The 27,400-nt window shown below is 37.5% G+C and overlaps 1 protein-coding gene across 3 annotated transcripts in view; it reads right to left on the reverse strand.

The window, feature by feature from the left end:
• Nucleotides 1-27,400, reverse strand: part of LOC138703121 (ATP-binding cassette sub-family G member 1-like) — a 74,051-nt gene that overhangs the window by 33,617 nt on the left and 13,034 nt on the right. For all 3 annotated transcript variants that reach the window (XM_069830716.1, XM_069830715.1, XM_069830714.1), the window contains exon 2: nt 19,242-19,368. In XM_069830716.1, coding sequence (XP_069686817.1) covers nt 19,242-19,352 — 111 coding nt within the window. In that variant the 5' untranslated portion in view covers nt 19,353-19,368. The remainder of the gene's footprint in view (nt 1-19,241; nt 19,369-27,400) is intronic.

The following is a 27,400-nucleotide window of genomic DNA, read 5'->3' on the forward strand; positions in this document are numbered from 1 at the left end:
TGCCAAAACACAAAAGAAGAGAATGTTAAATGAGCAATAATTTAATTTTTATTGTATACCTAAGCGTTGTTTTTATAGCGAAAGCGTGAACAGTAGGTACGTTGTAGGAGTATCGTGTTATAAATTATTGTAACACATAGTATTTTATATTCACGAGCAGTCAATGGCAAATAATGGTAATAATTAGAGCCCGGAAGTTAGACAAAATGCCTTTTTTAAAACTGAGTGTATGTATGAAAGATCTATTAGATATAAACACGTTTCCACACATATGGGGACGATAGGACCAATTTTTATTTTGCCTTTTTTTTTTGCCTATTTTAGCTTCCGTTGCCTATTTTAAGGTTAAATGCCTTGTTTAGCCTTTTTACGTCGTTATTGTACATTTTCTATATTTTTAATGCATTTAAAATTAATCGCACATAAATTATATATAAAAAAACAACAAAAAAACGGTTGTACAAATTAAAAATATATATTCACCTCACACAAATATTTGCTGAGAATCTTATTCTCCAGCAATACATATGTTTTCAAGAAGTCGTAAACTTTTCTCCCCTACAGGTTCCATCTTTTATGTCACTTAACAAAGATGTTTGGACAGTATAACCCTCAGTGCTCGGGTCACTTCGGGGTTTACCAGCGAAAGAAAGAAGATGAGCGAAGTATTAAAAGCAAGTCTCCAGGTCTCGTTACTGTTGTCGCTTGCACGCACAAGTCACGCGTACTTTGAAGTCTCTAATCCCTTCTCACACCCCTCTTTTTGAGACAGTACACAGTCGGTTTTTCCCGATCTCTGAAAGAAAGTAGAGACAGTCTTTCTCAAATAAGTTGTTTTAAGTTTGCTCCAGTCACTTCAGTAGAAGTAGAAAGATCTTTTTCCAACATGAAAAACATTCTCTCTGACAGGCGGCTCACTATGACAGTTGACAACTTAAAAAAGCATCGTGTTGTGACATGTAAGCAAGGAAAGTGAGTACCGTATGGGATAGTTTATTAAGTATTCGTCTATTTTTTGTCTGTTTCCATGAATAATAAATGCCTATTTCACTGCCTATTTTTACTATTTTAGTGCCTATATGCCTGCCTATTTTAAGCAAAAAAATGCCTAAACATCTGGGCTCTAGTAATAATAATAATAATAATAATAATAATAATAATAATAATAATAATAATAATAATAATAATAATAAAGATGTTAGCTTACAGGCCCTGAAAAACCTTCGGCCTGGCAGAATGGTAGGGCTCCTACTCGACGAGACAATTGGTACTGAGTAGCAGCAGCGATGTCAGTCCTATATGCTAGGCGTCTTTACTCCGAAGGAAATATTTCTGGTACTCGTGAACTTAAGGACTATACAGAATGAACCGTAAATAATGTCATTAATTTCAGTGGGCTATTCTTTGAGATATTTCAAACAAAAAGTTTAATACAATTTTACTCGTTTTTGCTTCCGTTTCGAGATAAAAATGATTTTATATGAAACATTTCATAGTGTGTTTTGGGAAACACATTGATTTAATTCCCAATATGCTCAGTAAATTTAAGAGAGCAGAGTACCGTATTATGATAATAAATTGAAAGAATTTTAGTTTTGTCCTTTAAATGTGCAGAAATTTGATCCGTACAGATGTAACATTGTAAAATTCCTTTGCAGAACGAAAAGTTACATTTGTTCGGATTAAATTTCTGCAATAAAATTCTTTCAGCCATTTATTACCATAATACACTGCTCTCTTAAACTGACTGAGAATATTGGGAATTTAATTAATGACTTTCTCAAACAATGGTAAGACCGATACTGACTTACGGAGCCGAAACACGGGCCACCACAAAAAAAAAAAAAATTAAATCAGCTATACACAACGTTAGAAATGAATACATTAAGATCGATAATAGGGAAGACGAGAAGAGATAGGGTGAGAAATAAGGAAGTAAGAGACCAGTGTGAAATAATAGGCAATAAATTTGTGAAAGGAAGAAAAAAGAAATGGAATAATCATGTTACAAGAATGAGGGATGATAGAATAGCAAAAATAGCCAGGGACATGAAACCCTTAGGAAGAAGAGGTATAGGAAAGCCGCAACAAAGATGGAAAAATGGTCTGCAATCAGCATCTAGTGAATCTCCAGGAAGAAGAAAAAGAAGAAGATTTTCTCAAAACACGCCATGTATGTTCCACATAAAACAATTATCTCGAAAAGGAAGCAAAAGCGAGCAAAATTGTATTAAAATTTTATTTGAAATATCTCAAAGAATAACCCCGAAATTAATGACATTACTTACGGTTCACTTTGTATAATATGGCTGGGTTAGAACAATTGAGAAAGTATTTGGTCCCATCGGGAATCGAATCCGCAACCTTTCGGCTTGCAGTACAACACTTTAACCGCCCGCCGCATCTCAATCATAATACAGATTCTTAAATGAAAATTTAAAGAATTCTGGCACATTGTTTCTTTACAGTACATCGTGAGTGTCCTTTTTTCATTGTTGTTCTGAACTATATTTAAAATTCGTCCAACGTTAATTATTTCAATCTGGTGACCTACATATTGCACCTGTGCCAACGCATGCGTTTCATAATAAGTAGCAGTGCCAGTGTCTATCGTTCACGTTATGTCACAGATCAGAACTAAGAATACTTGTACACATATAATTTAAAATCTATTTTAATGTGGCAAAGCTTTCTTGTGGTTGGTCATGGTCAGATCTTTGAATCCGTGCCATTTAAGAGACAGGAAATTTTGTGCCTTGAACAAGATAACTGCAATACATTCGTATTTGAATACTGTTTTCATGTTCATATTTTTACCTGCTGCAACTTAAAATCGTAGGCTTGTGTGCAAACACTTCATAATTTCCAAAGTGTAAAAAACAGACCGATTCAAACATACGTTACCGGCATTTTTACCGAAACAGGAGGCTGATGGTGCGTTGGACTTTCCCGATTAGTCTTAAGGCCGTGTAGAACAGTGCGTGAATGTTCTTTGTTAATTTTTCACTAAGCCGGCGACACAATTATTCTGCTAGCATTCTGAATTTCTATCTCCGTTGGTGAGTAGTCTGAACTTTACTGAAAAAGACGCATTTTTAACCGAAGTTACACACTACAACAACGCATTTTTTTGTTGAAACGTATCTATTGTAGATGTCGTATGAATTTAGTTTACGTAAGTTTCGGTGGATTTTTACAGAGGCTACACAACCATCAGCTTGACTTGACATTTCCAGGGCCGGACACGGGACGGATTCAAGCCTGACTTAGAAAATCATCGCATATACAGGGTATCTAAAATGCTCCAACATATCTTCTACACACAAAAAGAATGAAAAAAAAAAAAAGAAATCTTATTTATACACATATATCCGCAACCGAAACATTTCAGAGCTAGAGCCCTTTCCTTGTGTAGAATCCCTCAGAGCAGATATTCGAAATACGATCCTCCCATCTGAAAACAGGCCTGGGCAAGATGCTGCATTTGACTACTGTACATAAAAAACATCCTAGGCATTATGGGAATGGTTTCACATAATGCAAATACTTCAAATACATGAGCTGCTGCAAAGTTTCCATATCATACACTAGATGCCATAAACTAAACATTTTCAAGTGTCCCCACAAGAAGAAATCTAAAGGATTAAGATCCGGTGAGCGAGGAAGCCACATAACAGACTAACTAAGACTTATCCATCGACCAGGAAAAAACATTGTCAGGATGGTGGCGAACATTTCGTTAGAAATGAACCGAAGAGAATTTACGAGAGAGAAAAGCAGGACAATTCTGATTTTCTACAATGTTCGGCCAGGGTACACATTTACAAAGCAGGACATGTACGGTGAAATTCGGACGTATCCGTCTGGAAACCCTAGTCGTAGACCCACGACTGATCTCTAATATGTGATTATATACATACTTTTGGGTACCACTACCACACTGTGTGCTGGATCTCTACAGTTTCAATGATTCAGAATTCCATACATGTTCCATCTTCAGGTCATGTTGTTTGGGGAAGTCAACCATGACGGACCTAAAAGATTATGTAACCCTTAAAATTTCCACTGAAGATGGAACCTGTATGCAGTAACGAAGCAATTGTGATTTTTTTAAGTTCCAGTAATGACCAACAGTCTGCTTCTGAACCACAGTAATTAACGTTTTCATAAAAACTGTGTCCAGTCAGCATAATCCAGCATGTCTCTGGGAACCTGGAGAAATTCTCCTGCTGCTCACGTGCCAGGAATTTAAGTGCCGAATTTTGTTGAGACATGGTGCGTGCGTAGATTGAGGGTCGATTTCTAAAACGAGGTCTAGACCACGACCATGGCTTTAAACCGTGTTTGGATTTATAAAACGAGGTCTTTTTCATTTTTCTGAGCCATTGCTCGAAACCATGTTCTGAAGCAGAGACCATGGTTGGAATAGGTTTAAAACCACGGTTTCATGTATACAAGATGGAGATAGTAGATCAGCTGGATGATTATCAAAGGAAAATTTGTCTCTAAGGGTATTAAATCCCAGGATTAGAGTGATGAGAGACAGGAATAATCCTTTGTTACTATATAACGACGATAATTTCAAGCGAATATTTCGATTTTCGAAGGAATCAACGCAAAATTTAGCAAGAATGCTAAGTAATAATCTGCAACGAAATGCAATAGGGTTGACAATTTTTTTACACCTACTTGTTGCCTTGAGGGAAATAAGATATAATATTTTATATTAATTATATATTTATGCCTATAAGACGATATAACTTAATTCTTAGTCTTTACAGTAGTTTTGAACATTTTATTTAATACTCGAAAATGATTTGGGCCTACAAGAATAAGAAGCAAACTTGATTTTGTCTTATTTTAAGTTTTATGCTACTAGGGCATTCCACGTAGTATTATATGTGAAAATAGAGCCATACAACAGTTTACTTTCAATTGAAATTTTAATCCAGTTAATACTTAGGTTATTCATTCCTTAGAACCGGGTTTTCAGGTAGTTAATGTTGGTAGTAGTTGTGAACAAATGATAAATTACAACATAAACGCTCTGTTTGTGCTAATTATTTGGACAATATCATTCTGGTATCTAAAAATCTATTCCGTATTAAATATTAAATAATGTAGTATTTTAAACGCACATATTATATTCTGCAAATTAGTAAATATACCAATATCTTAGCTGAGAACAAAAGAATGTGACTATTGCAATTCAATAAAAGTATTAATCCCGATGTTAATTTCTTTCTGGGAAATTTAGAAATCTTCTCACTATTCGTGAGCTGCCAAGGGACAAAGAGTACTTAACCATATAAATGTTTACAAGTTCAGTGAACCATTAATTTTGTTTTGACAATGAAACTCCTACAAGTACATAGCTCCAAATACATTTTGTGATTGGTGGAAATATACCTAGTTTTAGAGAGGCAAGTGTTACAAAAAAGTAAAGAATGCTAATGAACTTGGTTTCATTTCGAATATAGGTGATGCTTCAGGAGAGTAATTGATCCTTTCAATGCAGCTAAAGTTACAATCGGAATAATAGATGTAGGTATTCCAAACCTCTTAAACACATCTTTCATGAAGAGAGTAGCGGTCTTGTTCCAACCAGAAGTCCGATTACTTCAAGCTCTTCTAGCTGGTACTTTTGGAGGTAATATGGAATGGTAGGATTGTAGATATTCTTTTTTTCCTTATCCACTTCTGCTGGGTGTTCCTCATTCGTTTCGAAACGCACAGTGGGATCAAGAATAAAAATCAATTCTCAACTGCGTTGCCATATATAAAACCCGCGAACCTCGGTTTCTTCTCAAGCCGCGTCTCGACTTCGTTTTAGAAATCGCATAAGGATTCAGACGTCGATCGCAGTTTAAAAGCCGAGATTTGGAACCATGATTTCGTCCGTTTTAGAAATCGACCCTCTAGTCAAATTAAATTCCCACTTTATTTTTAAGATTCATAATCGTAATCCGGCGATCTTCCAACAATGAACTGCGTATTTCCTAGATCATTTCGGATTCCTTCTCGTTGAGGGCCTATGAGAACCTTATCACTCTCAACTGACGTTTGGGCATTGGACATCTTCATTAACACATATTAATTTGCATTTCCGCCATATCATTAACACTAACATCCTTCTTAATCTTTTCAGCGAGCCGTCCTTGATTAAAAAAATTAATAAAATTATGGTTTATTTAATAAGGTTGGAGGTTAAAATATCCATTTCAATACGTCCGCAAACAGAAATGTCCACTAGCAATCAGTAAGGAAGAGATTAATTTCTTGATATAAGTTTCTGGGTTTTCTAATTTGTAATTTTATCGATCGTCACAACGAAAATTCTCACAAAGATAATGTTTAAACGGATCTTCAGTGTTTCAGGTGATAATGGCTACATATAAAAATTATTCCTATTGTGAAGTCCAAAAAGCAATGAAAAAAAAGTGTGAGGATCCGAAATTCTCATACAATATTCATAAAACTTAATATCTGTTTATTCGCAAAATAGGACGATATTTCATCACACCTAAAGACAAGAATATGGCAAACGAAACAGTAAATATTTCAGCGTACACTTTAAACTGCGAATGACTCGTTATAAAATTCAACAAGAAAATCGAACAGTAATGCAATTGGTCTCTTCTTTATACAAAATTACAATATCACAAAGTAAATAAAAAGTAAAATTATAAAACTATCACACAAAGTATAAGTCTAGAAAACTACTAAAACGGATGTAGCCTTTGTAATGATTTTTCTAGAAGAAGTTATTGGATACAAAACTCCCAACACGTGCCAAACAAGCAATTCGATGAAAACTAAAGAAATAAGGAGAAGGATTTATTTTTGTATTTAAGTAGGTTATTTTACGACGCTGTATCTTAGGTTATTTAGCGTCTGAATGACATCACGGCGATAATGCTGGTGAAATGAGTCCGGGGTCCAGCACCGAAAGTTACCCAGCATTTGCTCAAATTGGGTTGAGGGAAAACCCCGGAAAAAACCTCAACCAGGTAACTTGCCCCGACCGGGATTCGAACCCGGGCCACCTGGTTTCGCGGCCAGCCGTGCTAACCGTTACTCCACAGGTGTGGACAAGGAGAAGGATCCAGTACGGTTGCAAATAGATATAAAACATTAATATATTACAACTGTTTACAGAGGATTGAATATAACAGATGGCATAAAAGAACTGATGTGGACCCAAATAAATTGAGGAAAATGGCCTTCAAAAAGGAGAATGGTTACATATTACATTTGCTTCCCAAATAGAAAGCAGGAAACGCCGTAAAAAAACTGCTAATCCATAAGTACATACCATAACTCGAATTTAAACTAATAACATCCTCCAGCTTGGGGGTTGGGCGAAGGGCTAACAACCCATCACCGTAAAAAAAACAGCTTGTTACGAAACCTAACAATAAGCCCGGAATGGGACTGATTCTCTGGCACGACCACAGCAAAGGAATAAGGTTATAAGATTTGGTACATGGAACCTTTGGGGAGGCCGAGACGTAGATGGGAAGATAATATTAAAATGGATTTGAGGGAGGTGGGATATGATGGTAGGGACTGGATTAATCTTGCACAGGATAGGGACCAATGGCGGGCTTATGTGAGGGCGGCAATGAACCTCCGGGTTCCTTAAAAGCCAGTAAGTAAGTAAGTAAGTAAGTAAGTAAGTAAGTAAGTAACATCACAACGACTTAATTTGTTGACATTTTATGCTTTCAACATGTAAAATTCTGTACAAAGTGTTCGAGAGACAGCTCTAACTAGCTTTAATAATGTAGTATTAGTACTTGGTTACGACATACATATTTTATAGACCTACTACGAAATCAATACTTTTGTGTGAATCATTTCATTTCTGTCCATCCCAATGACTCAGCTCTTCGCTTACTTAGGCCGACGCTACATACTAGATATTTTGCTACAATAATATACACAAATTGAATTCACGTTCGCAAATAAACGCGCCTACCGCCTGAGCTACGGGAATGGCCAATTACACTTACGCACTGAAATTACAGACTTGTACAAATTACCTGCAATTATCACATTTTCATTTATACTGCAGGCTAGTGGTCATCAAGACACTGCACGCTCGGGCTAGCGTCTCTTACCCGTGGACAAGACACAACCCTAGCGTACAATCGTCGCTGCTGGCGGGTATGCAGTCTCTCTATCCCTTGTGCACGACGGAGCAAAGTTCCTTACCTTCCATGCACTCTACCCACTTCAGCGAGTGCTGACGACCACTGCTGTAGGCGCACCGTTTAGCGGAACGGATGGCTAGGGCATCGGCTTTCCACGCTCAAATCCCGGTAAGTCCAAGTAGAATTTGTGGTAGACGAAGACGGCGTTCTGTGGTAGGTTTTCGCGGGGTACTTTCCTTTCTCCCCTACCGGCATTCCACCATGCTTCATTAATAATTATATTGATGCGTTGTAGACCACCTTCCATGGTACACCAAGGGTAATGCTCAACGGCAAAGAGTTCACAATTCTGGTCTGTTTCTCCTAGAGGGAGGCATTTCGGTGAAATTGTGGATTATTTTACTGAACTTGTACTTGTATAACTACATTGATTTTTTAGTGTTCTTTAAATATTAATCAGTAATTATTAACTTGAATTATTACCAGAGACAGGAAGTTTAGGCATTATAGAATCATTAAAATAGGCATCATAAATAGCTAAAATAGGCATCATAAATAGCTAAAATAGGCAGGTAAAAAGGCATTATAAATAGCTAAAATACGCAATAAAAGGCAATTACAAAAACTTTGCACTAGACCCACAACCTTGCACTTTCCACAAAGGGATTTCGGCAGCAAGAAAAGCTTTACATAAATCGAATGCAAATTGAGGTTTTCGACTCGATGTTGCAATTACTGTTGGAAGCAAAGAAATTTTCTTCCCAGTAGCCTTGCAAAGTGCATTTTTGTGTTTGGTTGTACTGATATGTTGTGATATGAAATATTTAGCTAGCTACAACAACGTCGCAATGAAAACTGAAAGAAAAATAACTATTAAAAATAACGTTAGACCCGCACTCATTGTTGCCTTGTCAAATAAACACAAGCAATAATTAAAACGCTTACTGTTATACATTTTTCCACGGCAACACTCATTGTTGCAAAGAGAATATGAACTGACTGAAAGACAATAGCCTAATATACATTCGGTGAAGTCACTTTCATTGTAGCGGTTATAGAAGTAAATTAAAATATACCTGTAGGCAATTTTTAATAATAAATTAACAAATAATAGATAAACAATCAAATAAAGGCAAAAAAAGCATTTATTTTGTAAATTAGGCATTTATATATAAAAAAGGCAGAAAAGGGCAACATAAAACTGTGACGTTTCAATCACAAAGGCATAATTCGTACAGATTTACTTTCAAAATTAAGATAGATTTAACACATTTAAAAAGGCATTCTGCCAAAGTTCCGGTCTCTGATTATAACAAATTGTATCAGCTTCTTTTGTTTCTGGCTAAGTGGAAGAGCAGGTCTGATGGTCTTAATTTCGCCTGAATAAATAATAATAATAATAATAATAATAATAATAATAATAATAATAATAATAATAATAATAATAATAATAATAATACTAATACTTACTGGCTTTTAAGGAACCCGGAGGTTCATTGCCGCCTTCACATAAGCCCGCCATTGGTCCCTATCCTGAGCAAGATTAATCCAGTCTCTACCATCATATCCCACCACCCTCAAATCCATTTTAATATTATCTTCCCATCTACGTCTCGGCCTCCCTAAAGGTCTTTTCCCCTCTGGCCTCCCAACTAACACTCTATATGCGTTTCTGGATTCGCCCATACGTGCTACATGCCCTGCTCATCTCAAACGTCTGGATTTAATGTTCCTAATTATGTCAGATGAAGGATACGATGCGTGCAGCTCTGCGTTGTGTAACTTTCTCCATTCTCCTGTAACTTCATCCCTCTTAGCCCCAAATATTTTCCTAAGAATAATAATAATAATAATTATTATTATTATTATATTATTATATAATATAATAATAACAATATTATTATTATTATTATTATTATTATTATTATTATTATTATTATTATTATTATTATTATTATTATTATTACAGAAGTAAAACAAATAATTCTCAGAAAAAGAATAGTAATAGACCAAGAGCCGTAATAATGTGTTAGTGAGCCACATGCGGCCCGTGGGCCGCGTAATGAGTACCACTGCTCTAAAGCAATGTAGCATCCGGCAGAGCTCGTATTCCGCTCCCTCTTCACGCCCCACGGTGTCCATACACTCATTCGCTAAGACGGTTAGACAGTTGACTCTCTAAACGTCTAACTCTAAAGCAACGCACTTTTCTGTAGAAATGTAATTTTAAATACGAATCAGCTGGTCGTGCGATTCAAGATACCGTGCAAAAACCTGAATCTACTGGTTCAGTGCAAAACAAAAAAGCAAGAGAGAAAATGAACAGTTTCAACAGACGAAAAGCTAGATGAAATTGGTGCAGATTTTGAACGTACGCCAACAAAATCACAAAGTTTACAAAACAAATCCTTACACATTGGAAGAACTAAAGAAAAGTATTAGAAATGGAAACAGAAACCTTACGTGGCCGAACTTAATAGTGCCAAGATGCTATTAAGAACGTTCTTTTACATGCAGTAAATATATGACAATGTCCCCCACCTTTATTTTCCTCCCAGAGAAAGCCATGCTATTAATCTTTATAAAAACCTATAATCCTCCGCCGGAATAGAAACTGCGAACCTCGGCCAGCATGGTAAACGCAGGACCACATAGAATGAATAATAATCATATTATATAACGTAGCCTACAAGATGATAATAGATGACGTCATATGAAAATTAAATGTCGCGTCTAGAATGAGGATAGGATAAAGGTACAACTTCTCCGTCCTACCTGCGGACGCCTGTCACACAGCCCAAAATTAACGGATAAAACCTCTGAATAACACATTAACGTCATCAAGACCAGACGGTGCGCCGCCTAGGAGACGAGAATACCTGCTGCTTTCTCAATGACTTGATTCTTTTATACAGAATTTGCGGTCTCGCTTATTAGAGAAGATAGAACGCATTCAAAGATTCCTTTAAGAAGTTCAAGAGATAAACGTAGTAAAATGCGTACTCCTACCATCTTAACAGCTAAAATATCAATTTAATAATTTACGAGTCCGTAACAGGCCACATGGTCTAATATATGTTTCGAAGATGATGATGATGATGATGATGATGATGATGATGATGATGATAATGATGATGATGATAAACAGCTATCTTTCACATGCAGCATAAGAAGCTACCAGTCCATACCTGAAGTAACGGTTAGCGCGACTGGCCGCGAAACCAGGTGGCCCGGGTTAGAATCCCAGTTGGGGCAAGTTACCTGGTTGAGGTTTTCCGGGGTTTTCCCTTGACGCAATATGAGCAAATGCTGGGTAATTATCGCTGCTGGAACCTGGACTCGTTTCACTGCATTATCACCATCTTATTCTGACGGTAAATAACCTAAGATGTTGATACAGTGTCGTAAAATAACCTACTTAAAAAAAAGAAAGCTACCGGAAAGAGTCAGAAATAATAATAATGCATGTCGATACTATTTCCAAGAGTCTACGGTTTCTCTTATAGAAACCAATTAACGATATGTATTTCATTCCCTGAACTATTCGAAACATTAATGTGTAGTGAAATAAATTCCCATAAATACGAGTAATGCAGTGAGACACTGCATTATATTACAATTTACATAAAAGTCTGTGAAATCTAACTTGTGCGTTTTCATTTCTTCCCAGACAAACGAACACAAAAAAAGCCGCCACGGTTGTCTAGTGGTCTGTTATTTGTCTATGGTCTAGTGGCTAAAGCGCTGGACTTACAATCCTGCGGACCTGGATCTTCAAAGTACAACAGATTTATAACTTACGTTGGGCAAACCCTTGATCCAGGTAACACCTAGAGGTTTTCCCCACAGGAGTGCCAATTTCCCTATGGAATCCCAAAAAACCGGTAAATTGGTCTACACCACTGGCTTCATATAGGTGAATGACTAATAGTCAAGTAATAATAATAATAATAATAATAATAATAATAATAATAATAATAATAATAATAATAATAATAATAATAATAATAATAATAATAATAATAAAATAATCTGTGGCGCTACAGCCCTTTAAGGCCCCAGACCGACCAGCCGACAGCTGGCCTCACGTCAATATGCCGAAGTAGAGGTGGACGATCATCCAACCAGAATTGAAGCATCGTGTGGTTAACACGGTGATCCTACCAGTCGTTATAGCTGCTTTCGAGGCCGGATTTTACTATCTATCGTAGCTCCCCAAGTGTATCACGATGCTAGGTGGGCACCAGTCCCATACACAGGTCGAAATTTCACGAGAAAATTTCTTTCCCCAGCGCGAATTCCGTAACGTGGGTCCTACTAGGCAAGATGCCTTAGACCGCAAATCCACGGCGCGGGACGGTCAAGTACCCAACATTAATAAAATTGGTGTATGTGGGTATTAGAGATGAACAAAACTAACTGCTCGCTGTGTTCGCTGCATTTGTCTTTCGAGTCTCGTCTCGTCATTCTGGTGCTCTTCGAATCTCGCTCGTCATTCTCGAAATAGCATGTAGTCGGCGTGGAAAGATTTCGTCACTCTGAATAACATATATCATTGAAATAAATAACATAAATGTTTAAATGAGACAGAAAGGCAAAACAAAAAAAAAGTATCATAGTTATCTGGTTCTATTATCAGATCTGGTTGTTATCAGATATTGCCTATGGTTATATAAATAGAAAAAAAAATCAAATAAATTTGCATTTCTAAGAAAAATAAAACATGACATTAATATCTTTTTACTTGAGATTGCACACTTGATCTTAAACATATGAAAAGAAAATTCCTAGTCTTTTAATAAGAGCCCAGTAATTAAATAAAGACTGGGAAACGGATTATTATACACTGAAAAGTAGAGATGATGTTTCAAAAAGGCTACTTGATTGTTGGCTTATATATATATATAAGTTGCCAAAGTAGATAAAAGATCAGTCAGGTATAAACAACTGCTGACTTCGGGACTTCGGGAGATGATCAATATCGAGTCTCGAAAGACTCACAACAAGTCTTTACGTCAAAGACGCGACGTAATACAACACTGTCGTGCGGATTTTCGGTTTTGCGGGCGCTGATAGTCTCGTTTTCTCGATCGTTGTTCATCTCTAGGCATATATATGTCATATAAATATATACTGGGTGAGTCATGGTGTACTATAAAGTATTGCAGAATATTCTATAAACAAAACAAACATATTTTGTCATATACACTTTTGGTCGTGCAGTTTCGTTATGGAAACAGTTTATAAATACAAACAACAGATACTTTTTACAGGGACGTTTATTAACATTGCAGGTTCATGGAAGATGTTCGAAATGTCCACCAATAACTTCACGACACAACTTCGCCCTTCTTCGCCATGAATGTCTTGTTAGCTGGACGATATTAGGTGTGTTCCCGGATTGTATTTTCTGCAGCCATGATTGCATTCAACAGGTGCTGTCTCGTAGCGTATCGTTGGGAGTAAACTTTCATGTGGCCCCACAACCAAAAGTCGCAGGGTGAGATCGGGTGATCGCGCCGGTCATGCAATAGACCCGTTGCGTTCAATTCATCTGCCTGGGACCCGTTCATCCAAATTAAGTCTCATAGCACGATCGTAATGCGCAGGTGCTCCATCTTGAAGTAGCCACATGTTAAATCGTGTTGCCAGTGGTACGGCGTCCAATTGTTGGGTTAGTGCAGTCTGAAGAAAGCGTAAATCTGTTAATCGTGCAGGAAGTTCACATGGTCCCAGTAGGATATCCCCAATTACACCCATTCGGATATTGATGGAGAACTGATGTTGCGAATGTACTTCCTCAATATCATTTGGATTCTGGTATGCCCAGACATGCTGGTTGTGGCGATTGAATATATCATTTCTGGTGAATATTGCTTCATCAAATACCTATATTTTGCTTAAGAAATGTCGATCAGCTGCATTTTCATGATGTTCGAGAATATCCTCCGACGTTCAAAATCAACCTCTTCTTGCAATTCTTGCACAGGTTGTAGGTGGTTTGGGTAGAGTAATGCCTCATGTACAATTCTCCACACTGACTTCTAAGACATGTAATGACGTGCAGCTAATAGCCGTGTACTTGTACCTGGTGAACGGTCTACGGAACGCAAAATATTTTCTTCAGCAGCATCTGTCCTGCGACTTCGCGATCTACCTCCATTGTTAATCACAGATGCACAGCACCGGTTTCCCCAAGGCGACTTCCACTGCTACAAAACAATGGTTTTAGAGTTGGGTGTCGTCAGGTAGGAAAACGTTCAGCATAGATGCGAGCAGCAGCAGCAGCAGTATTGTTTCTTACTTCATCGTAAATCAAGATCATATCGGTCATTTCACTGTTTGTGTATGGTTCCCCCATTCTGTATTAGTGCCTACTGTTATGTTATGCAATTCAGTAAAGTAAAAATAACATCAATTTCAGTTACAATACTCAACAACATGAATCAACAAAACATCACCATAACTACAAGACATGGCCAACTATGAATACATCTTTTTTTAACCACAAAACAACACCGACTGTTAGTTTCGATTTTAGCCACGGGTAATTGGCAGACTAGCTCTGAAATAACACAATGCTGCCATATATTGATAACAATGCAGTATCGGCTATACGTTTATATAACAAAATATTTTTTTTTTGTACAGAGTACTCTGCAATAATATAGTACACAATTATGACTCACCCTGTATATATGTAATTATTTTATTCACCTGTTCGTATAAGTTACACACACACACACATATATATATATATATATATATATATATATATATATATATATATATGAACAGATGAATAAAATAATTTCTATTAATGAAGGTCAACCTTCAGTTTGTGTTCACGAGTGACACAACGTGTAGACTATTTACTTGTGACAACACAACAATGTTAAAAAAATGTTATGTTTTATTTAACGATGCTCGCAATTGCAGAGGTTATATCAGCGTCGCCGGATGTGCCGGAATTTTGTCCCGAGTTCTTTTACATGCCAGTAAATCTACTGACATGAGCCTGTCGCATTTAAGCACACTTAAATGTCATCGACCTGGCCCGAGATCGAACCCGCAACCTTGGGCATAGAAGGCCAACGCTATACCAACTCGCCAACCAGACAACAAAGTTGGTAGGTATATTTATAAAATATAAAGTATGCGTATAAAAATAGCAATTAATCTGTGAAGAGCCATCTCGAATCTTACTATGAGGTAATTTACATGGGAGGAATCTAGATTAAAGTGAACTAAGTCAATGAAATCTCGATTCGATAAACGGGAGTTCAAAGGTTTTACTCTGAAGTGTTCTTGAGAACTGATGACGATGACATCTGATAATAAGCATTGAAAATTAAAGTTTCATTCCCTATTAAACTGAAAAATACGGCGTTCCAGATGCTTATCATAACATGAACTTGGTCTTGATCCTTCACATTTAATAAAGTAATCACCATTTCTTATAGCATAGTTTTTACTTGTTTATTACTAGAGGGCGGATGTTGATGACCTAAAAATCTACGTAAAATGATCATTAAAATGTCATTAAACGAATGGAAAAATGACATAAAATTAAAAGAAAATGACATTTAAATATTATTCACCGTACTCGCACCAAAACTTCTTAAAAATTAGTCACCTTGTTTCAATGACAGCCCTGCAAATCTCGGAGAGAGGAGGAAACTTCCTGGAATTTGGCTAAGATAAAGGAAAATAACATGCAACAAAATTAAGGTTTTAGGGGAAAACTATAGATTTTAATGAGGGTTTACAATGGGTTTCAATCAGGGATGGTCCATGTCAGTGCTTTCATTCTCCTTCTTCCGCGCGCTTCACTTTTGTTACCAGATCTTCCAGATGGAGGAGTGTGAATGTTAAAACAAATTGTGGGCGCAACGTGAATTCTTGCAATCTTTGTATTAAAAATACTGTCTACTACAGTAGACATTCCTTCCGAACCATGTTGAGGAAACAACGTCCTGTCCAGGATATGGTGAAAGTTTCCCCCCCTTCCAAACATAATTCTAAAACCACCCTCGTACCGACTAAAAAACAGTAGCGGTCAAAACCCTCACTTAAACTAAGCTGTTGTCTAGCATTTTATTTTACTTCCGTTGTGTGAAGTGAAGTCTTCAGTAGAATGAGGGATGAACTTTAGAGTCTGTTCCAAACTATAAAACTCAAACGTCACTGTTATTCACTTATTCAGTAGATAATAATGACCTATTTGGTTAGAAAATGATTTAACAGATTCATCGGTAAAGAAGAAAGTAAAATGTATTCCAAATTATCTAAAAGTTCTTCAAAGTATTAAAAATGACCAAAAATGCCGAAAAATATAAAAATGACCTATTAGTTCAAAAACGTCAAGAAATGCAATATAAGAAATTACTTTTTTACGTTGATATTAACAAAGCAAGAATTTCTATATTAATAGGCATCGTCCTAATGTGAAAAATAAGATGACTTTTCATCAACATCCTCCCCCTATTTATTACGCTCCGTATCTGTACCTGTGTCTCGAGTGGTAACCATGTGATCTAATGCGACATCCCTTAGACTAGCGATACGGAATAAGCGCTGATTCGAACCGTCATGGGAAAGAAATTCTCTCATGAGATTTCGGGGCAATGTATGGACCGGTGCCCACCTAGTATCGTGGGGAATTTGTGGAAGTATAATATCGGTTTCGTAAGTCAGCTATAACAGCGGTGGGGTGATCATCGTGCTAAGCCACCTTGGTAGCTCAGCCCGCAGAGTGCTGCCTTAGACCGCGGATCGACTTCATATCTTGGCGATGGTGGAATTACCTTATATTTGTGATGGACAAAGCCAAAATTGTGAGAGTTTTCCTCAGAGTTCTTCAGCTTTAACCTCATCATTCCATCAACTCTTAATAATTTCCCTTTACCATCTCTGTACCGGTACCTATAGAGACCTATCCAGCTGTCGGATATATGATTACTCTTATAGCTATTTACAAATCTATTAGGTACTACGACATTTCATTACCAGAAGATATGAGTTACGAATCAGAACAATAGGGCTATGGATCATAAGGATTGGGTTGTGAGTTAACTTCTCTACATTCATCACTTAACCATGATCTAAATCAATTAAACTGTAAACCCACAAACAAATCAAACTGCTGCAATACAGTCTACACCAGCGGTGATCAAAACTCGAACGGCAGTGATTACACGTGTGAGACAGTCTAAGAAGTAAGGAGACGGGGGAGAGGTACATGGCATGAAAACTACAACCAGTGGTGGTTCGTGCACTAACAATGAGTTCTTCATAAATCCCGCGAATAAAAATCGCAAGCTTTGCTGTATCAATAATGTCACTATTGTCGTCAAGAGCCAATAAAAAATATATACAAATTTTCTTGCTTTTTAAAAATATTCCTCTTGAACACAATCATAAATTTCCTGAATTCTCTTCTGGATATTTAGTCGAGAAATGCACAGTTTTTCAAAATTAATCAACAACTTTTACTGGACAAATCATTTCAGCCACCTTGATCATTACGCTTTTATAAAACTCTCCTTCGTTGGAAGGCTTAAGAGAACGAGCTATTTCGTTCGCCACTAGATAGCTGGCTTCCTTACATTTATTTACGTCATCTTTCTCTTCATGACGATAATTTAAGGCTGATTTCAGTTCTTGGAGTTTAATAGCTCATTTCATTACTACACTAACACGTAATATTCAATCAGTTTCTCTATATTATTATTATTATTATTATTATTATTATTATTATTATTATTATTATTATTATTATTATTATTATTATTATTATTAAATTAATAACTAGTAGATAATTGTTAATAGTCATCAAAAGATTAAAAAATAAATTAAAATGAACATAAAGCGTAGTCATTATTTTATCCTTCAAGGGATGATGTAGCCTATATATTCAGGCATGTATATAAGAATTATGGTAACACTTGCTGATAAATAATAATAATAATAATAATAATAATAATAATAATAATAATAATAATAATAATACCTGTTATGCCTGTGTATTCAGCGTAATGTCCTGTAATATCGCTTCTATATACTACTAATTGAACCGTTGAGCAAAGCAACATATTACATGTTCTCCGATAGAACAGCGAATAAATTCCTCTTCCCATTCTGTACGAAACCTTCTGCTCCTGCTCGTAGAGACAGAGGGTTTGTAGAGCTACATGGTACCGACACTGCTTACCTTCAGTACGTGAGCGAGACAGAGAGCAACGAACAGGAAACTCCCCATTACTAGTATGAATGTCTTTGATTACACGATGTAATCACGATACCCAGTTTGGTCGTCGCTGGTCTACACATTCTAGTTACACCTCAGTGGCTGAAATCTTGAGTGTTCTTCAGAAACAGAAATGTCAACGTCGGGATTCTTGGTGACTCTACGTTAGTGTTTCAGTCACAAATCCAGAAAAGAAGAAAAAAAAAACTTTCTCGATCTCAAGATAGAAAAAAGAAGTCCTTTAAGGTATAGCAGGGACCTATTTCTGCTGTGCCTTCGGCTAGAAGAGATTTATTTGTGGACTTCCGCTGGAAGTTTATTTGTGGACTTCCAAGTCAGATTCGAAATTCGATTAAATTCAGTAATATTCTTCCAACATGTTTGGCGTTCAGAAACCTTCCAATGATCATTCATTCACAGCACACATTGTATAGATATCAGAAGGGAAGGTTCTGATCCACAATCAGAATGAGTGGATCCTTTCCTTGCCAGAGTCTGAGTAATATCATCATTTATAGTTCTCTAGAGGTTATGGGCCCAAATAATGTTACTGCTTGGAAATCTTTTTCTAATGTTATTTAAATATAGTCCTACGTAAAGATTAATACTCATTAATATCCAAATATAGTCCTATATGTAGTTCATTTTCTTGAACCACCGCGCAAAATATAAACACAAATGAAACAGTTTATAATTTAAACTTATACTTTTTCCGCATTACACACAATACACATTTTATAACCCCAAAAAATAAGACAATGTCAACAATACTATTTCAATACAATAAATTACTTTTGAAAACAATCCTACTCAATGCAATCTTGATTCAAACTTACTTGAATCCAGAGAGAACGTTCAGCAATGATGATTTGCCAGCTCCGGATGGGCCTAAGATTGCCGTCAGGCGTCCAGCTTGGAAACTTCCACTGATGCCTCGTAGAATGCATTTTTGACCTGAACCCCCTGCAAAAAAGTAACATTTTCTTTACACAGTAGATCGATTATTGTAATTGATTTGTTTTATAAAATGTAATAATTATCGAAATAACGACAATCGAGGCAAGTTAAACTAATGTTACAACAACATGTTAATTCTTAATATTCAATTAAGTTAGACTGATTTCTTAGAAATTACTGCATTATACGAGCAATTATGATTTCTACACACATGTTTTGGTATAACGGACGATTTGTCTTCCAAATCGTACCGGTACCGAATTTTCACATCTATTACAAACCCGGAATTTTTTAAATTGTGCTAGTTACTACGGAAATAGGCCTAATTAATAAATCTAACATAATTCTAGATGTGACAGCCCACAGAGGGCTTACTTCAACCATCCAACTGCTGGCCTCACGTCCACATTAGAGTCGTGCACAATCCGTTACCAAAAAGAGAAATATTGCTATTGAACGCCTGGCGCTATAGTCAGTATGCAAAGCCATTCCGTCTCGCGGAGTGTCTCAGGTTCGGTTTAACGAATATTCGAGGTGTTTCTCACTCTTTATGGGTGGACGATAAAGGCAAACCATATTGAGCCATGTGGGAGTTCTAAAAGCCTTAGCATGTACTTATTACCATCGTATAGACTTACTATTTAACTGATAAATGATAACTCTTCTTCCCTCACTAAAATCAATCAATCAATCTAACTATCAATCAATAAATCATGCAAATCTAGTCTTTCAGGTGAAGCTCCCTGTAAAGAAGATTTGAATAATTTCAAGGGAAAAATTGTCCCGGGGCCGGGTATCGATCCCGGGACCTCTGGTTGAACGTACCAGCGCTCTCCCAACTGAGACGGTGTCAGGTGGAGTTCCCGGGTAGCTCAGTTGGGAGAGCGCTGGTACGTTCAACCAGAGGTCCCGGGATCGATACCCGGCCCCGGAACAATTTTTCCCTTCAAATTATTCAAATCTACTTTACAGGGAGCGTCACCTGAAAGACTAGACTTGCATAATACGTGGTGTGTCTAAAAAGTTCGGTGAATGGTGTCATCTCTGAACGGAAACTTGGCGCATGTGCTTGCGCATGCGCATGGTTCTGCAGAGACTTGGGGAGAATCGATACACAGCATGCAATGCATGTGACTGGCAGTGTAAACAGACTGCGACCAGTTGAACGTAGTCAGTGCGAGAGGAAGTGTCACAGCGCAATGGAGCAACGTGTAAACATCAAGTTCTGCTACAAATTGAGGAAGACTGCAACGGAGACACATGGAATGTTGGTGCAGGTGTACGGGAGGGAAGCCGTGAGCAGAAAATGTGTTTACGAATGGTTTAAACGCTTCCGTGAAGGGAAGGAAACAATTGAGGATGAGCCACGTTCAGGCCGGCCATCGACAAGCAGAACCCCAGAAATGATCGAGAAAGTGCGACAAATGCTGGCATTGTCATGGAGCAGCATCCATTTTCCAGTCCTGTGCAACTCTGGCCGAACCCGCCGGATACGCTGCAGCAATCGGTTCAAAACGGACTGGTAAAATGTAGCATTAATGGTTTGACCTGCAGGAACAAATTCCTTATGGATGATGCCGTTGTTGTCGAAGAAGGCGATCAACAATGTTTTCACCTTGGAGTTTTGCGGACGGCTTTCTTTTTTTTTTTTTGGTCGTGGAGAAGTCGGTGAACACCATGACATCGATTGCCGTTTTGATTCCGGATCGAACTGGTAGCACCAGGTCTCTTCTCCCGTGACGATTGTTTTCAGAAGCAATGGATCCTGGTCACACATGGAAATGAAATCACCAGAAGTTTCCATCCGTTTTGCTTTCTGCTCGTCTGTGAGCTTGTGCGGCACAAATCGGGAGCAGATCTTCCGCTTACCCAAATCATCGCAGACGATGGTGTGCACCGTGTCCTTGCTAATGTCCAATTCCTCCGCAATCGATCTTAGAGTCAGTCGCCGATCTTGTGCCAGCATTTGTCGCACTTTCTCGATGGCCGACCTGAACGTGGCTCATCCTCAATTGTTTCCTTCCCTTCACGGAAGCGTTTAAACCATTCCTAAACACATTTTCTGCTCACGGCTTCCCTCCCGTACACCTGCACCAACATTCCATGTGTCTCCGTTGCAGCCTTCCCCAATTTGTAGCAGAACTTGACGTTTACACGTTGCTCCATTGCGCTGTGACACTTCCTCTCACACCGACTACGTTCAACTGGTCGCAGTCTGTTTACACTGCCAGTCACATGCATTGCATGCTGTGTATCGATTCTCCCCAAGTCTCTGAAGAACCATGCGCATGCGCCAAGTTTCCGTTCAGAGATGACACCATTCACCGAACTTTTTAGACACACCACGTATATACGTCACTGTGTACATTAACAGAAAACCACAATTCCAAGTCACACAGAGTTTGTGTGCACTCGATGTGGGTCTCTGGCGTTTGTCAGCCCACGCGAGTTGTGTGGATATAAAGGGAAAAGTTGAGACGGTGTCGGGTGGAGTTCCCGGGTAGCGCTGGTACGTTCAACCAGAGGTCCCGGGACCGATACCCGGCCCCGGAACAATGTTTCCCTTCAAATTATTCAAATCTGCTTTACAGGGAGCTTCACCTGAAAGACTAGATTTGCATAATATATACGTCACTGTGTACGTTAACAGAAAACCACAATTCCAAGTCACACAGAGTTTGTGTGCACTCGATGTGGGTCTCTGGCGTTTCGTCAGCCCACGCGAGTTATGTGGATATAAAGGGAAAAGTTGAGACGGTGTCGGGTGGAGTTCCCGGGTAGCTCAGTTGGGAGAGCGCTGGTACGTTCAACCAGAGGTCCCGGGATCGATACCCGGCCCCGGAACAATTTTTCCCTTGAAATTATTCAATCAATAAATCAATTAATCAATCAATCAACCATCCATCGATACATTCATCCATCGACTCATTGAGTCATTCATCCATGGTTTCATTGATTGATTGATTCAGTGATTCATTGATTGATTCATTCATTAGTTGATTCATTTATTGATTCATTCATTCACGTATTACAGTTGGTATCGTCAAGTATAAAATATATTTTATTTTAGTAGGTTATTTTACGACGCTTTACCAACATCTTAGGTTATTAATCGTCTGAATGAGATGAAGGTGATAATGCCGGTGAAATGAGTCCGGGGTTCAGCACCGAAAGTTACCCAGAATTTGCTCATATTGGGTTGAGGGAAACCCCCAGAAAAACTTCAACCAGGTAACTTGCCCCGACCGGGCCCACCTGGTTTCGCGGCCAGACGCGCTAACCATTACTCCACAGGTGTGGACTACAAAATGTATCTTCTTAAAAATGATTCATTAATGAAATAATGCATCTACTTAGAGTAATAAAAAGGCATTAACAAATACTGTTTCAGAGGTACGCATTTTGAGTTTAAATTGTAAACGTTACAATAGAATGTATGTACTTATTTTCTCTACTATTTAGTAAGTAATTGTAATTTATTCTATTCTTGCATTTCTTTACATTATTATGCATTACACTTATTTCCTTTGTTGTTACCAGTATCCATTTGTCCATGTATACAATCAATTGTAGGCCTATATTAAACAAATACGTTTTAATTGCATTAAGAACTACTGTTTTAGAGGTATGCATTCTGAATTTAAAGTATGAACGTTACAAGAGAATGTATGTACTTATTTTCTCTACTATTTAGTAAGTAATTGTAATTTATTATATTCTCGCATTTCTTTACACACCAGATTTCATATTATGCATTACACTTATTTCCTTTGTTGTTACCGGTGCCCATTTGTTCATCTATGTAAATGTATTAAAATATGCAATCAATTGTAGGCCTATATTAAGCAAACAGACCTACATTTTTTTAACTTACACAAGGTAAATTTCCTTCAATTGTTACTCCGTTCTGTACTTTGAATATTTCAGTGTTCTGCCTAGGCTGCAAAATATCAGGGGCAACCGGTTGAAATTCGAACATTCGCTCAGATGCTGTACCTTGACGGATGCTCTCTGACCGGTCGAATGAAAACCGGTTGTAAGCCCTATTCTGCAGCACTTTAGTCCACATACCTCAACAGAGGTGAACAACCATTCGACCAGTACGGAGGTATCACGTGGTTAACCCGATGATCCTCTCAGCAGTACAGTCGATTCGTGGAACTAGGTTTCGCTACTTATCGTAGCTCCCCAAATGCATGACGATACAATTTAATGTCATTAAAATTCACACACATTAGATAAGCGTTATTAGTAATCAGTGTACCAAATTTCAAGTAAATATGACCACTGGAAGAGGAATTAGGCCTATATTAATTTTGTCCGGATTTTAAGCGATTCGGACTATTGTGCGACGTGTATATCGATTAAACATCAGTTCTATATTTCAGGCTGGCGGGCCCTGGCGGAGCCGGGGTACTATTTTTTTCGAGGCTGGACGGCGCCAAGACACTTTTATGATTCTCGTATTATCGTTAAAATTGACATTTATAAAAAGTCAAGTTTTATTCATAGTTAAACAATTTCATAGCGAGGTCTACTCCACAGACCTAGTAACCTCTATATCTAGATTCGAACCCATGTATTTTCGTCTGACATTCCATAACTTAAGTATTTATACGGAAATGGTGGTAGTGACAATTACTACCGGTACTACCGAAAACCCAGAGCCTGGGCACTTTTTTGTTTAGAAATACACTACTGCTAAACATGCTCAAATTTCACGCCACGGTTGTGAGTTTGAATATAGCTTAGGGCATAAGTGCTCATCCGCTTGGTTCGAGGCTCGGCGTCCCGTTACTCTGACCTAGTTCCCCTGAGTTGTGTTTATGTTTCAACTACAGAGCTGCAGACTGGGGTTTAGAACAGGTTTAGATTCGACCAGTCAGACAATAACCGACCAGGTTGAGCGTCCGATCGGATGTTCGAATTTCAAACGGTTGCCCCTAATGTTTTGCAGGACAGAACACTAGGCGCACTTCATTATACTCGTACATGAAACTGACATTTTCTGGGCATATAAACGGTGTAACAACTGAAGGAAATTTACTTTGTCGTATTAAAAAAGTGTTTGCAAGTACGCCTACAGTTGATTCGACACTTTTTAATACGACGAAGTAAGCACTACATCCAAGAATTACCAGAAAAATTGACAAGACCATCTTAATAGGATGCCTAGAACACGGATTCCTGAAGCCATCATGCAATATCACCCACGTGACAAAAGATCTTTGGGTCGTCCAAGGATGAGGTGGCTTGAGAACACCAGTGTTTCGTTCAGACCGTAACAGTTCAAGGATTAATCCGTGGAAGGATGATGATTATGTATTTTTTATAATTTTCAACTTGCAGTAACTGCGTAAGTAGTCCTATTACATAAATGAACAAATGAACACCTGTAATAGCAAAGGAAATAACCGTCGTCGTCGTCGTCGTCGTCTTCCTAACAAGTATTAGGCCGAGTGGCCTGTTACGGTCTCAAACTAGAATTTTCAGTCCATCTCTTCTTCGGACGACCTAGAGATCTTTTGCCATGCGGATGGTAATGAAACAGTGTTTTTGGAATTCTGCATCGATCCATTCTTTCGAGATGACCCTTCCACTGAAGTTGATATTTGTTGATGAACTGCATAATGGGTTATATTTGAAGTTCTTGCATTATGCCCTCATTTGTTTATGATCCCAGCGAGTATATCCAGCTGTTGCTCTCATTAACCTCATCTCATTTGCTGTTATTCTTCTGACATCTTTATTCTTCACAGTCCACGCTTCACTGCCATAGCTTAATACTGGCTGTGCTAAGGTTTTATACAAGCCTATTCTTGTGTGTCTTTGTACTAGTGAAGGTTTCATAATTTTATTAATGATCCCCATTGTTTTATTATATTTACATATTTTTTCAGCAATATCTACTTCATCATAAGGTGACAGTATATAGCCAAGGTAAGTGAAAGTATTTACTCTTTCTATTATTTTATTATTCAAACAGATTTTACTTGGTACAGGGAATTTCCCACAAAATGACATTATTTTCGTTTTTTCAATATTAATTTCCATGTTATATTTTTCACTGACCATATTTAAATTGTGTACTGAATATTGTAAATCATCTTCAGTTGATGCTATGAGAACTAGATCATCAGCGAAAAGTAAAGCATCAAGCTGCAAATTTCGATTAATTGGAATAAATCCATGGCGTGTCTGTCGCCAATCTTGAACCATTCTGTTTATATATATATATATATATATATATATATATATATATAATGAACAGAAGTGGTGAAAGACCACAGCCTTCTCGTACTCCAAGGAAATAACCATAATACATAATATGAAATTATATGTGAACAATTGCGACCTACAGAACTGCAATTAATTACGAAACAAAAGAGAAAATAAGAACATACATTTAATATATCGTTTATACTATAAACTCAAAATGTATACCTAAAAAAGACAGTTGTTAATACATTAGTTTTTTACTGTAAACAAATGCAATATTTAATTTAGAAAACATTTCTAAGAACATAGAATTTTTGTTTTAAGAAAGAATATCATTTTTAACAAACAAAGTACTTTTAGGTTTCTGATGGATGTAGTTTTACGCTGCATGTTGTTGCTCTTGAAGATAGTTAATTGTAATACCTAGATGGCTCAATGACGTGAGCTGCCTTTTATATTCTAAAGTCATAGCCGTCCTCGCATAAAGAGAGCAAAACAAATTGAACATTCATTAAACAGCACACTAGTATGGTGGAAAAGTTGCGCACACTGCCTACAGAGCCAGGCGCTCAGTATCGTCGTATAATTCATATTATTTTCAACTGGTTTTGCAACACTCTAGTATCAACTGCATCCTTTATTCTTGCTATGCATATCGCTAGGAGCATGTAACATGTCCATTAGCATTCTGTAATAGAGATAAACATGTTAACGATTAGCTCACACTGGATGTCTCAATGACTCGGTTGCTACAGTGGGCAGCTTGTGTTGCAATTTGTACCTCACATACATTTGTACCTCGGTTCGAAACATACAAATGGCTCTTAAGGAACCTGTAGGTTCATTCCCGCCCTCACATAAGTCCGTCATCGGTCCCTATCCTGTGCAAGATTAATCCAGTCTCTATAATCATATCCCACCTCTCTCAAATCCATTTCATATTATCCTTCCATCTACGTCTCGGCCTCCCCGAAGGTCTTTTTACCTCCGATCCCCCAACTAACACTCTACATGCATATCGCCCATACGTGCTTCATGCCTCAAACGTCTGGATTTAATGTTTTCCAATTATGTCAGGTGAAGAATACAATGCGTGCAGTTCTGCGTTGTAACTTTCTCTATTCTCCTGTAACTTCATCTCTCTTAGCCTCAAATATTTTCCTAAGAACTTTATTTTCAAACACCCTTAATCTCTGTTCCTTTCTCAAAGTCTAAGTCCAAGTTTCACAACCATAAAGAACAACCGGTAATATAACTGTTTTATAAATTCTAACTTTCAGATTTTCTGACAGCAGACTATGACAAAAGTTTCTCAACCAAATAATAACAGGCATTTCCCATATTTATTCTGCGTTTAATTTCCTCCCGAGTGTCATTTATATTTGTTACTGTTGCTCCAAGATATTTGAATTTTTCCACCTCTTCGAAGGATAAGTCTTCAATTTTTATATTTCCATTTCGTACAATATTCTAGTCACGAGCCATAATCAAATACTTTGTCTTTTCGGGATTTACTTCCAAACCTACCGCTTTACTTGCTTCAAGTAAAAGTTCCGTGTTTTCTCTTATCGTTTGTGGATTCTCTCTTAGCATATTCACGTTATCCGCATAGACAAGAAGCTGTAATCCGTTCAATTCCAAACCTTGTCTGTTATCCTGAACTTTTCTAATGGCATATTCTAGAGGAAATATAAAAATTGGAGTTTTATCCTTCGAAGAGGTGGAAAAATTCAAATATCTTGGAGCAACAATAAAAAATATAAATGACACTCGGGAGGAAATTAAACGCAGAATAAATATGAAAAATGCCTGTTATTAT

The sequence above is a fragment of the Periplaneta americana genome, chromosome 7 (assembly GCF_040183065.1).
Source record: "Periplaneta americana isolate PAMFEO1 chromosome 7, P.americana_PAMFEO1_priV1, whole genome shotgun sequence".
Lineage (NCBI taxonomy): Eukaryota > Metazoa > Arthropoda > Insecta > Blattodea > Blattidae > Periplaneta > Periplaneta americana.